The sequence below is a fragment of the Ailuropoda melanoleuca genome, chromosome 8 (assembly GCF_002007445.2).
Source record: "Ailuropoda melanoleuca isolate Jingjing chromosome 8, ASM200744v2, whole genome shotgun sequence".
NCBI lineage: Eukaryota > Metazoa > Chordata > Mammalia > Carnivora > Ursidae > Ailuropoda > Ailuropoda melanoleuca.
The window spans coordinates 35,018,960-35,031,214 of record NC_048225.1 but is presented as its reverse complement, the minus strand read 5'-3'; the positions used below and the strand labels follow the sequence as shown (position 1 = coordinate 35,031,214).

The 12,255-nt window shown below is 35.7% G+C and overlaps 1 protein-coding gene across 3 annotated transcripts in view; it reads right to left on the bottom strand.

The window, feature by feature from the left end:
* The window catches only part of MTMR2 (myotubularin related protein 2), a 117,681-nt gene that overhangs the window by 45,349 nt on the left and 60,077 nt on the right, over positions 1-12,255 (bottom strand). For all 3 annotated transcript variants that reach the window (XM_002925711.4, XM_034666135.1, XM_011232938.3), the window contains 5 exons: positions 10,133-10,208; positions 6,592-6,686; positions 6,327-6,437; positions 3,307-3,408; positions 2,107-2,190 (listed from right to left, as the gene is read on the bottom strand). In XM_002925711.4, coding sequence (XP_002925757.1) covers positions 2,107-2,190; positions 3,307-3,408; positions 6,327-6,437; positions 6,592-6,686; positions 10,133-10,208 — 468 coding nt within the window. The remainder of the gene's footprint in view (positions 1-2,106; positions 2,191-3,306; positions 3,409-6,326; positions 6,438-6,591; positions 6,687-10,132; positions 10,209-12,255) is intronic.

Below are 12,255 nucleotides of genomic sequence, written 5' to 3'. Positions count from 1 at the left end.
TAGATCTCTTTGGTTAATAAAATACCTTCCTGTATATTACTAATCCTTCAAACATTCCTATAAAGCAGTTCCTATGACCAAGTAAAAAATAAAGGCACCGTGACATAAATGACTCATTCAAGAACACATACCTAAGACTGGGAACTAAGTAAGAGCCAGAGATATGATTCAAGCTCACTGGAATTTGACTGTGGTAATAGTTGCACAACTTTGTGTGTATGTTAAAAGCCAGTACACTGTACATTAAAGTGGTACGTTTTATGGTATGTGAATTATACTTCAACTTAAAAGAAAAAAAGAATAGGCAGATCTGTATGTTCTGAGACGGTATGTATTCTCCAAAATACATTAAATGAAAAAGAAGGCATAAAATCTCTGAAAGCATACACAGATAACGAGCAACATTATTTCCTAAAGGGAGAGGAACTGGGCTGGCTGGGGGACAACGTTGTCCCAGGAGGGAGACCTACCTTTCAGTTCAAATTCAATTCAAATTCAACTTCTGAATTTTATACAGAGTGCAAGTGTTACCACTTTTAATTTTTTTAATTGAAAAGAAAAAAAAGAATACTCTGATGTGTTATCTTTGGTCTTAAGGTTTATATTAAAAGATTATCTTCATTTTCTTCTGTAATAAATTTAATATGCATCAAAATCAACCCCCGAGCTTAGCTGCCTCAGAGACAGTGTCTAGCTCTGCAGGAAAAAAAGTCAAAACTTCATCTAGTAAGTCAAAGATCAAAAAGCATCTGTATCATTTCATGTAGAATTCAATGCTCTAGTCTGACAGCACATTTCCTAATCTCGTAATTCTCCTTCTGTAGGGGTATAATTGTTTATTTACTCTTTGATTTATATTCTCTTTTCCATAATAACTTATTTCTTTTCTGTGGACACAGTTATCTCACCTGCTTCCCAAAGTTCTATGTTGATGGCAGTTCTTGCCCAGATTCCTAGATAATATTCCACATTTTGACAATTCTTAGGACATTTGTTGGACTTTCTGATTACTTTTGCACCTAAATCTGACATTGGCTTTTTGAATTAGCAAAAATCTTGCAATGTTACTTGTAGACTCTTAATTTTTAGTTGATCCACTTATTGCGTATTCTGCTTCATACTCTGCCAAGCTGATGGCTTCATAACTGAATAAGAAATTTTCAATTTTACTGGCCACATGCTATTGAGCAACAAACGATACTTCAAACCATTTGGTATCTTTAGTTCTCCAGTGGTGGATTTACTCTTCCTTGCTTTGTGAAACAAACTTAAGTAAATTAGAAGCTCTGTAATTCAAACGCAGTGTTTGAAATCTAAATTCAAAAATCACAGCTCATTTTCGTATCTGAATTCTAGAATAATCTGGATCTCAAATCTAATGATTAGCAAAGAAACTGAACTTAAATTCAGTGTCTGAACTTAAATTCTCAAGAAAGCAGGGTGAACATGCAGAAAGTTAAAGACTATTTTAGGCAGAGTTTAAATATTCAGTAAAGGGCTCTGGGAAGTGGTGTACTGAGAGAGAATAGGGGGGATGACAGACTGTCACACAGATTTCCAGGCTGAATTCTGCTTTCATCTCTTACTGTGGTAAATCACAGATAAGTTTTCTCATAGTAAACCAACCCACCTTAGTCATGATGTATTATCTCTATTGTATACTATCAGATTTGATTTGTTAATACTTTATGTATAAGTGTGTCCTCTATGAAGACCTAAAACTTCCAAAATTTCATGGGGGGCTAAGTTACAAGCAGAACTACTATGAAATTTTTTCAGAATTATATTATAGGATATCCAAGAGAGAAAAAGGTGAGTGAATAATGTTGAATGGCATATAAGAATAGTAAAATGTAAATATATTTACCATTTAATTTTTATCATTATTAAACATTTTTTAATATGCTTAGATAAGTAAAGATTCATAAAAGATCACTAACAAAAACCAGTTTAAAGAAACTGAAAGGTAGACAAGAAATCAGGATTAGCCTTCATTAAACAACAAAACCCACACAACTATATAAAGTTATATACTTCTACCCTTAAGTTTTTTGTTGTAATGAAAATAATACAGAATATTAAAGCTGAAAGAACAAAAGTACATACCTGTCTTCTATACTCTAAAAGAGAGTCATATAGCTTCCACCCATTTTCAGGAAATACTTCTTTGTATTCAAAAGCAAAAAGAGGCTACAAAACAGTAGAGAGTTAATAGCTACAAAAAGACATTACAGGAGGTCATGAATCAGAACTGAATCCTTATCATACCCAAAGTTTTCATTTACTTATCTGCAAGGATATTTTGTAGTGGTGTCCTTTTTCTATATTGTTGTTTTGGCTCTTGTTTTACCATTTTGAAAACGTATTGTTTTTTCATATTTTACAAATACACAGAAAAGCAAAAAGGCCCACCACCAAAATGTATCAGATGCTAGCATATCACCATATTTCCTTCAGATATAAGCTGTTTAGGTTTCTTCTAAAGAATCAAAGGAACTTTACAGAACAAAAGACACCTTCTGATATAATTAAGTAGTTCAATATCACAGATGTCCGCAGTTAAGCAGCTGAAGTTAATGCTACATTTTCTAAAACATTCTGAATAAACATATTTTTTTGGCATGCGATCAATGCCAGAAAAGAAAATCTAATTTATCATTTATGTAGACAGAATGACAGAAACAACTATGATGAAAAACATTTAAACAAGAGTCAAAAACCCAGTACTGATTACAAATTTTACTCCCTACTAGTTGTGCTCTTGAGTTAATTGCTTACCTGCCCCTGGTTACAACTCTAATAGGGATAAATACTATTTACCACCACAGAACTAATGTGGAAGTTAGATTATATAACATTAACGAGGGAGCAACATTACTAGCAGATAGCAGGAACTCAGCTAAGTATTTGCCCACTCTTTCCTCCTAAAATTGCTAGACTTAACTCTCAGCTCCTAATTAAAAAGGAGATTTCAAATAAATACAATCTTTAGAAAAAAATAAAAAGGAGATTTCAAATCCTAATGAAGACCACAGATAGCTTTTCATCATGGGAACGCCCTCTGCAGAAAGAGCATATAATTACAGAATGTCAGCGAGCAGGAATGGACCTCAGAAATCAGCTGGTCCAGCTTCTCATTTCATACCTAAGAGAAACTGCTCCAAGAGATTAGATGAAACCTAAATTATGCATGTGGGTTAATGGCAAGTAGGATCACAAATGCAGATTCTAGACAGCCTAAACAAGTTTCTTTACACTACACCAAAAATTACAATACACATTTTTCAAAGATAAAAAACATCTTACCAGGTTATTTGAGACAGGAAATGCATATTTCATTAGATTCTCAAAAATGGATCTTCTTGTTCGCCCCTCAGGTTTATGAGCAAACCGTAAATTCCGAATATCCTAGAAGAGATTTAGGATCCAAGTCATAGATCCTTGTTCATCTTTTATTTAATGAACACATAAGGTAACTTGGAACTATCTTGTAAAATATTAAGATCTGTGAATGTGGGATACAAAAATAAGAAAACAGCTCCTGGAGGCAGAGAAATCACAATGCCTTATTGAAAGATTAAAAAAACCCACAAGGTGCTCTAATACAAGGCAAAATTCAGAGGACAGAAATTTTATTTCTGCTTATTTACTCAAGATAAGCCAGTAAAGGAGACACCACCTGATCAAAGATACTGTATCTGAGGCTCACTATCATGACTGATACACAGCTCACTGTATGTCCCTTCCCTGGGAAAGCCCATTTCTTGTCATGAATTTCCCTATTAAAAAACCTGATTAGCTCTTGTTGTATTTCATAAGTGTCTTTGTTCCCATTATGCCTGGTGGTAACTTTCCTACTTATGATCCCTTCTTTTCATTGGATCTTCATTAAGTTTCCTGCAACTAGACTGACAGAATCAAACTCTGCTTAAATCTCTTCCTCCTCTCCATGTCCAAGTTCTTCACACATCTCTTGGCAGATAAACTCTCAAATGTTTGGTTGATATCATCCTGGCTCTACGATCAGCTCTAAATCCCCAGGCTCCCTTTTGTTATTTGTCCTCAAGCAATTTTCTATGCTCAGGCTCAATGTAGATATTTATGCTCTGGTTTACTGAGATCTTAACTGCACCAAGAAAAACTTGGGGATTAAGAATAATTTCAAGACTACCCATCTTATCTAAGTGTTTTAATCTAAGCAGAATTCAAAATCGCTTTATTATACCCCATTCTGTAAAACTGAATACAGGAACACTGCACTCTAATGCACCTGCAGTACATGAACAAATAGGACATTTTATTACAAAGCTGACCCAAAACTAGGACGTTAGCTTTACCTTATTTTAAAACAAACATGTGTGGAAACCTAAGCTGATACCTTGTTTTTTCCTCAGTAAATATCTTTACAACTAGTAGAGATATTCATAATCACTCTGTTAATCACAAAGTTATCTAAAAGTACCCCTACGAATGTTTGGGTTTGTCGATAATGATCTTGTTCCATGGAAAAAATTATATTGAAAAGCATCAAGACTTCAAAATCTTCCTCTTTCATGTCCTCTCATATCTATGCTCTACTTACTATTAGATTACAGAAAAGTGATCAGGAGACAATGTGCTCGACACATGCCTGACAGCTCTTATACTCTTAGAGCCCTTCTGACTACGAAGGAAAACGCATAAAAATAATTACTTAGTCATTACTTTTAATACTAGATTTACAGAACTTCTAAGATTAGCATAAGACAGTAACTTGAAAGTTATGCACATGCTGTTGCTTTTACTTTTGGCACTGGCAGAACAGCAGGAAAAAAAAATAAGGTGATCTAAAATTGAAATGTGCACAGGTGTTAATTAGGTCATAATGAGAAGAGAGACCTATTGAAGTGGCACCAGGTATGAAATATCTATGACTGAACAGAATAATGAAAGTGTAAAAATCTAAGTTTCATTCAAGTACCAATGCATTTAAGGAATACAAGCTAAACATCATCAAATCAAAACAATGGGATAGCTCCTACACCTGTCAGAATGGCTAAAATCAAAAACTCAAGAAACAAGTGTTGGTCAGGATGTAGAGAAAAAGAAACCCTCATGCTCTGTTTGTGGGAATGCAAAATGGTGCAACCACTATGGAAAACAGTATGGAAGTTCCTCAAAAATTAGTAACAGAATACCCTACAATCCAGTAATCACATTACTGGGTATTTACCCAAAGAACACAAAAACACTAATTCAGACAGATACATGCATCCCTATGTTTACTGCAGCATTATTTGCAATAACCAAACTATGGCTATATGCAATATGCCAAACAGCCCAAGTGCCCACCAGTAGATAAATGGATAAAGAAGATGATGTAAAAACAGAGAGAGAATGGTGTATTACTCAGGCATAAGAATGAAATCTTGCCATTTGCAATGACATGGATGGAGTTAGTATAATGCTAAGCGAAATAATCTAGTCAGAGAAAGACAAATACCATATGATTTCACTCATATGTGGAATTTAAGAAACAAAACAAATGAACAAAGAAAAAAAAAGAGACAAACCAAGAAACAGGCTCTTAACTATAGAGAATCAGTGGTTACCAGAGAGGAGATGGGTGGCGGGGAGGGTGAAATAGGTGAAGGGGATTGAGAGTACACTTATCTTGATGAGCACTGAGTAGCATATGGAACTGTTGAATCACTATACTGTCCACCTGAAACTAATGTAACACTGTATATTAACTACACTGGAATTAAAATTTTCTCAAAAGGTACAACAGTTAAATTCTCTGAGTTAGAGAATATTCATGGCAAAGATAAATATGGGGAGGAAAATAAAACAGAGCTGATCATAAGGGAAAAAAAAAAAAAGAACAGGAGTTAGGTAAGAAAATAGGGAAGATTTATAATGTCAAGTTTTCCACACCGTTGTTTCAGGGAGCAGAAAAATTATGAGAACTAGAAATAGGAAAGACAGGTGATGATGAATGTATCTGAGCCAGTTCTTCCACTACAAAGTGCTATGCCTTAACTGCTCAGCCTATGTTTCTAATTTGTAAATTAAAGGTAATAATGTCTATCATGTCTACTTCAGATTTTCTGAGGTTCAACATTATGAAATAATCAGTGTCAAAGTACCGTGTACTGGGTCCAAAAGAATTTAAGCCTAATTCATGATAGATCACCTTTCATTACTCTTAAATGTTGTTGTTGTCTTCTAGGATGATGCTCCAGTATGAAATGTACTTGACAGCTTGGAAACCAGTTTTTACACCCAGGCTCTATTTAATTGAAAGCTTTTCAAACCAAATAAAATTGCATAAATAAACCATTTACCTTACACACAGTTTCTAGTCCATAAGAATTTTCACCTCTACTAGAAGCACCACCAATTTTTTCTACTCTACTTATCACACCAAGAGAGGCATCTAAAACAAATGGGGGATCCTAAAGGAAGGAAAGAAAAAACAATTATAACTAAGCAATTGATACTGTACAATTATCTTAATTAGAAATGCCTTAATTAAAATTGATCAAAAATGAACAAAAGCGCAAAGAACATACAGATGTACATATAAAAATCTAATCAAACAAGTCTTACCCGTTCCATGCTTTTAAAATATAACCTGTAATTCGTGACAGTCAGAGTTCCTCGTACAGCACCAGTGAATGGACATATATAAGTTACATCTTTGGCTGCAAAGGCAAAGAGTCCATAATTTACTATACATCATGCATTATTAAAAACTGCACTCTCATCTTTTCAAAAGTGAAATTTACTAAAATTCTGACTGCTGTTCTAACCTATGCTTAAAAAAAAAAAAAATCACAGAATCAGTGTTCCAAAAGAACTCAGAAGCCAAATCCAGGCTTCTAACCATGCAGAAATCTGAGAAGGACTGAAGAGGTAGAGATAACCCCTACCTTCAGACAGGAGACAAGGCTAGCCGCTATCCCTGCTGGATAAAATACAAGTGGAAGTTGGAGTAGTGGGTGGAAGGGTAGTAGTAATGGTGGTTAACAACTGCAAATGTTGCAAGCCACAGTCACCAGTCATCATAGTTTCTAGATCACCTCACCAATCTGCTGGTTGTCTTCTGGTCAGTCTAATTTGTCAACATTCCTCTAAAAATATATTTGAAATACATAATACCAGCAACTCCTGACTGATTTCCTAATGGGAAAATACTGTAGGAGAAATGCAATGTATATGAAATATAATTTCTTAGAAAGGTAATAATTAAATAAGAGGATATTATATTCCTGACCAAGCAACTGATGTCAAACTTTATAAAGAAATAATCACAAGCATTGCTCTATTAAATGATAAATGATGAATCTGCACAGTACAATGCTTTTTAAAACATTCATTAATTAAGCAGCATAACTCAGCTACCACTAGCTCAAAATAGTATTTAATATGGTAGAGTTCATAATACCCACTACAAACTTTTTTATTTCTTAAAATATTCATAAATCCCTGGTATGTCATTATAGCAGCAAATGAGCAAATAAAGAAATATCTTCATCACTCCAGAAAGTAAGGCACAACTAGGAGCAACAAACTGCTAAGAACTTTCCAAGGGACTTCTGGGAAAATGTAGGGGCATAAAATACATTTAATAAGGTATTACAACTTCCTGACTTTGCTTTTTACTCACCACTTTGAAGGACTGAACACTTTGTATGGAATCTGAAATGAGACTGATCTTATAACAAACATTTCTAACCTTCAAAATAGTTCCCTTAGGAATGTTCAAGTATGAGCTACATTTTTTAAATCATTGTTTTCAATGCATGTTTCATGTAGAGGGATGCTTTTAAAATTAAATAAACCTATCATTATGGAAAGATACACAAACTTGCCTTGCATACACTTTCTTGCCCTTATAAATTTTTACCTCAAGTAGAGGAGCTTTATTCAATGCTACTAAAACATTTCTGGATTCTTTCCAGAGCCAGTTTTCTTACCTACACAAGAAAAATCAACCTCATTATTCTATATGCTGCCACAAAATATGTCCCCCTTAGTCCCATGTTTTTGTTACATCTTGCCTTTTATTCTAAAATCATGAGATAATACTCATGAAAGTGATTCCAAAATTGGAAGTACTATACATACATAAGGGTTTATATCTATGTTACTATTATCATTGATCATTTGTTCTGCTCCCTTTATCCTTCCTTCTCAGTCTGGTGGCAGCTAAATCACACTGAAGGGAGAATTAATGCTTAGCAGGGTTTGCACCAAGTAGACAAGAGATTATGACCGGGAGCCATACCAGAGTAAATGACAGTAGTAACAGCAAACGCTCATGGCCTTGCACTTCAAAGTTTATGAAATATTTTTCACCTGAGTACTTCCTTTAACCTTCATAACAAACCTTGTATATAAGACCTATAATTACACCTACAAATTTTAGATGAGAATACCAGGGCTCAGAGAAGTATAACGAATAGCCTAATATTTCAGAGCCAGGAACTGCAAAGATTAAGACTTAAAAGCAGTTCCTCTGATTACAAATTCAAATCACTTTTCATCACGTCATGTAAAGCTAAGCCACTAACACAGCACCATCTGACTTCTAAAGTGTAAAGGTTGAAATACTGTAGTCTGGGGCTATCTCTACTTCTGAGATGCCAGGCCACAATACTCTGAGACTGTTACTTCCTTAAATTAGTATGTTGTTGATGTTCCTAACACTACTCCAACCTTTAAAAAAACTAAACTGCAGATTTACATCAGACCAACCAAAAATTAAATGTCTTTTTTAGAGGAATTAATATATTCTAGGTTATTCTAGCCTTATGCTTTACGTTCAAAGTAATTTTGCATAAAATCAAGTCTAGATAGGTTATTTTGAATCAGAATATTTAATATATTAGGTATTCCTCTAAATTTTGCAATACTGATACTGCCTAGTGGTACCAAAAGAGCTTAGATGTACTAACCCTCTCAAATTTTCACTGAGTTCACAGGGGAAGAAGCCATAATATTTTCTGTGAGGTAGACTAAAATGAACCTTGGAAATACATATTTGTAAGGATATAAAATACATACAAACAAATGTAATAAATGAGAGCATGCAATCTGTACAGAAAGAGAGGCAGAAAAACATATGCTAAGTAATACAATGAAGGGGAAGTCCATTCGGCTGTGGGATCAGAAAAGGTTCAAGGAATAGAGGCATGTAAGTTGTGCCCCAATGGCAGGTATCCATTAGATGGGCAGAGATGGTGAGATGGCCCTCAGTGCACAGGAAGCACCGAATCCAAGATACAGACAAGCAGAAGTGAAGCACTTACCTGGACAAAGGTTTAAGTGTACAGTCTGGCTCTCTCTAGTTCTTACTGTATCACACTCTCTTCACTCCTCAATTTCCCTCCCTGGCTCCTCTTCTACCACATGTTGTAAATTAACAATAAAATGAAAGGTGGTGTTTCTTTGGCTAAGAAACCATTTATTCTCCTAATACACTACCTTATTTCTTAAAATCTATGGTATTTTGTAGATTACCACATAGATTTAATAAAGTAAAAACATGAGGACAAAAAAAAAAATCTTAAATGCTTGTTTCTAGTCCATACAATAAGTTAATGCTTAGTTCTTTGGGCTGCAAAAGAAAAGCACCTAGATGCAAACACCTTGCTTTGCAATGGAGATGAAATGTCTTTATTCAAAAACTGACGCAAGTTTATTCAGAGTAGAAAAAATAAACAGAAAGTAAGAATGTGTTTTAAGAAAAATTACTCATACAAAGTGATAATCCAATGTTTTATCTAGGCAAACCAATATCTTACTACAGTCATTCAAATTAATGAAATATTTTTTTGGAAATTCAGCAATAGTTTAAAAAAAAAAAAAAGCCCCCTACTTTCAATGAATGTAAAGCAAACCAGAGAAGCAGCAGAATATAATTCAATTTGCATGGTTCCCTATAGTCCAACTACAAACATAACCAGCAGGTGTAGTGGATCTAGGCATACAGGACCCACCAAATGTTGGAAAGGGTGGCGGTAATGAGTGCTGCCAGACAGGAGGTGTCTTAGACAGTGAACCTGTTCTCTATACACTGAGAGTACTGAATAGTCTGTGCACTCAGAAAGGAGAAGGAAATTCAACAAAAAATACCATTACAGACCCATGTCTTTAATATTTTCTCCCGGAAGCAAGGGTGGTTCTTCCATTTCTGCTAATTTGTTAGATTCCCTCAGCACCTGGATTGGAAAGGGGAGGAGGGAGCAAGAAAAGAAACATGTTTTATTCAAAGGCTACTTTTTCACTCCAATTTCAATTGAGCATGTTTGCTCTTATTTAAAGTTATAACATTATATAACATATACTACTTTAAATCAAATTATAGAAATTGTGCTGTTGGCGTGTCCAACTTGTGAAGTTGCTGTTTTTCTACCCAGAATTTACTGAGTGCCTACTTTGAGTAGGGTACTGTACAAAACACTTGAAATGTTTTCTCAGTGAATCCCACAACAGCCCTATAAAGGGTAGGTGCTATTATCCTCAGTTCCTAAATGAAGAAAAACAGGTCAGGAGTGACAATTAACTTGTTCGAGATCACACAGCTAACAAGTCAGAATCTACGTATAAATTATAGTTTAGTGGACTGTATAGTATAGCTTAGTAGGTATAAATTATAGTTTAAAGTCCCTGTTCTTTCCATTAAGCCATGTTCAGGGGCCCTAGTGCATTTAAACCCAGATAAAATCAAGCTCTTATGTAGACTTAATGTTTAGAGAATTTGGAAATGATGGTGAAAAAGTATCTTGTTGAAAAAGAGATATTAAATAGATTAAAATCATGATCAACAACTGTTACTGAATAGTTACCTTACAAAGGACGTTACACTGTGGACGCTACACTGTATTCCAAGAATATACAGATACAGAAACATGGCTGTATAATGGATTTACAACGTACACGCGAACACACATACACACACACACACACACACACACACACACACACACACATGCTGTCATATGCTAAATATAAATACATCCCCTTAGGTACCATGAGCCTCCCCACCTCTGCCTCTTTCACTACCAAACAATAATCTTCATCGTCTCCAATTTTTTAGCTCCCATTATTTCCTCAACATTCTGCAATCTGGCTTTGCCACCCAACCCAATCCTTCCAGGGAACCCACTTTCTTCCCAATCACCTCCTCATTATTTTTTTTTAAAGATTTTATTTGGGGCGCCTGGGTAGCGCAGTCGTTAAGCGTCTGCCTTCGGCCCAGGGCGTGATCCCGGCCTTCTGGGATCGAGTCCCACATCTGGCTCCTCCGCTGGGAGCCTGCTTCTTCCTCTCCCACTCCCCCTGCTGTGTTCCCTCTCTCGCTGGCTGTCTCTCTGTCGCATAAATAAATAAAATCTTTTAAAAAAATTTAAAAAAAATAAATAAATAAAAATAAAGATTTTATTTATTTATTTGACAGAGATAGAGAGAGCCAGCGAGAGAGGGAACACAAGCAGGGGGAGTGGGAGAGGAAGAAGCAGGCTCACAGTGGAGGAGCCTGATGTGGGGCTCGATCGCATAACGCCGGGATCACGCACTGAGCTGAAGGCAGACGCTTAACCGCTGTGCCACCCAGGCGCCCCACACCTCCTCATTATTAAAGATAATGAATATTTCTCAGTCTTTATTTTTCTCTCTTAATGACATTTGACACCACCTACACTTGCCTGCTTCTTGAAAGCATACTGCCCTGTTAAACTCTTCCTTCTCTGACTATTCTTTTTCAATGACCTTTAATTCCCTTTCCTCAACCCTCCCTGTTCCACAGAGGTTTGTCCGTCACGTTATTCGCTTCCTGATATCTCATACCTTATCTATGACCCCACCTAACTTTATCCTGCCAGCTGAGAGTTTTCTAGGACTCTAGGTTCCACTCATCCAACTGCTAATGTTTCTCCCCAACCAGACGTCCCCCAGACACCCTGAACTCAATAGATCGCAAACTGACCTGTATTCCATACTTAGCAAAGGACAGCAGCATCAATTTGGTTGTCTAAGCCAATTCTGGGGGAGGGTGGAGCAGTGGTCTCTGTGCAGACTCACGCCTTCTGCTTCAATCTTGATGCCTTTCATTAGACTGAGAACCAATACCACTAAAAAAAAGATGCTTACTTTTTTAAGTAACTTCTGACTCTTATTTCCTTCAGTCCAAAAAGTAGTCGTAGAGTCTTCAAAGGAAGGCAAAAAGGAAGAAAAAAACTATTGCTGCTTTAAAGGTCAACTTCTGCA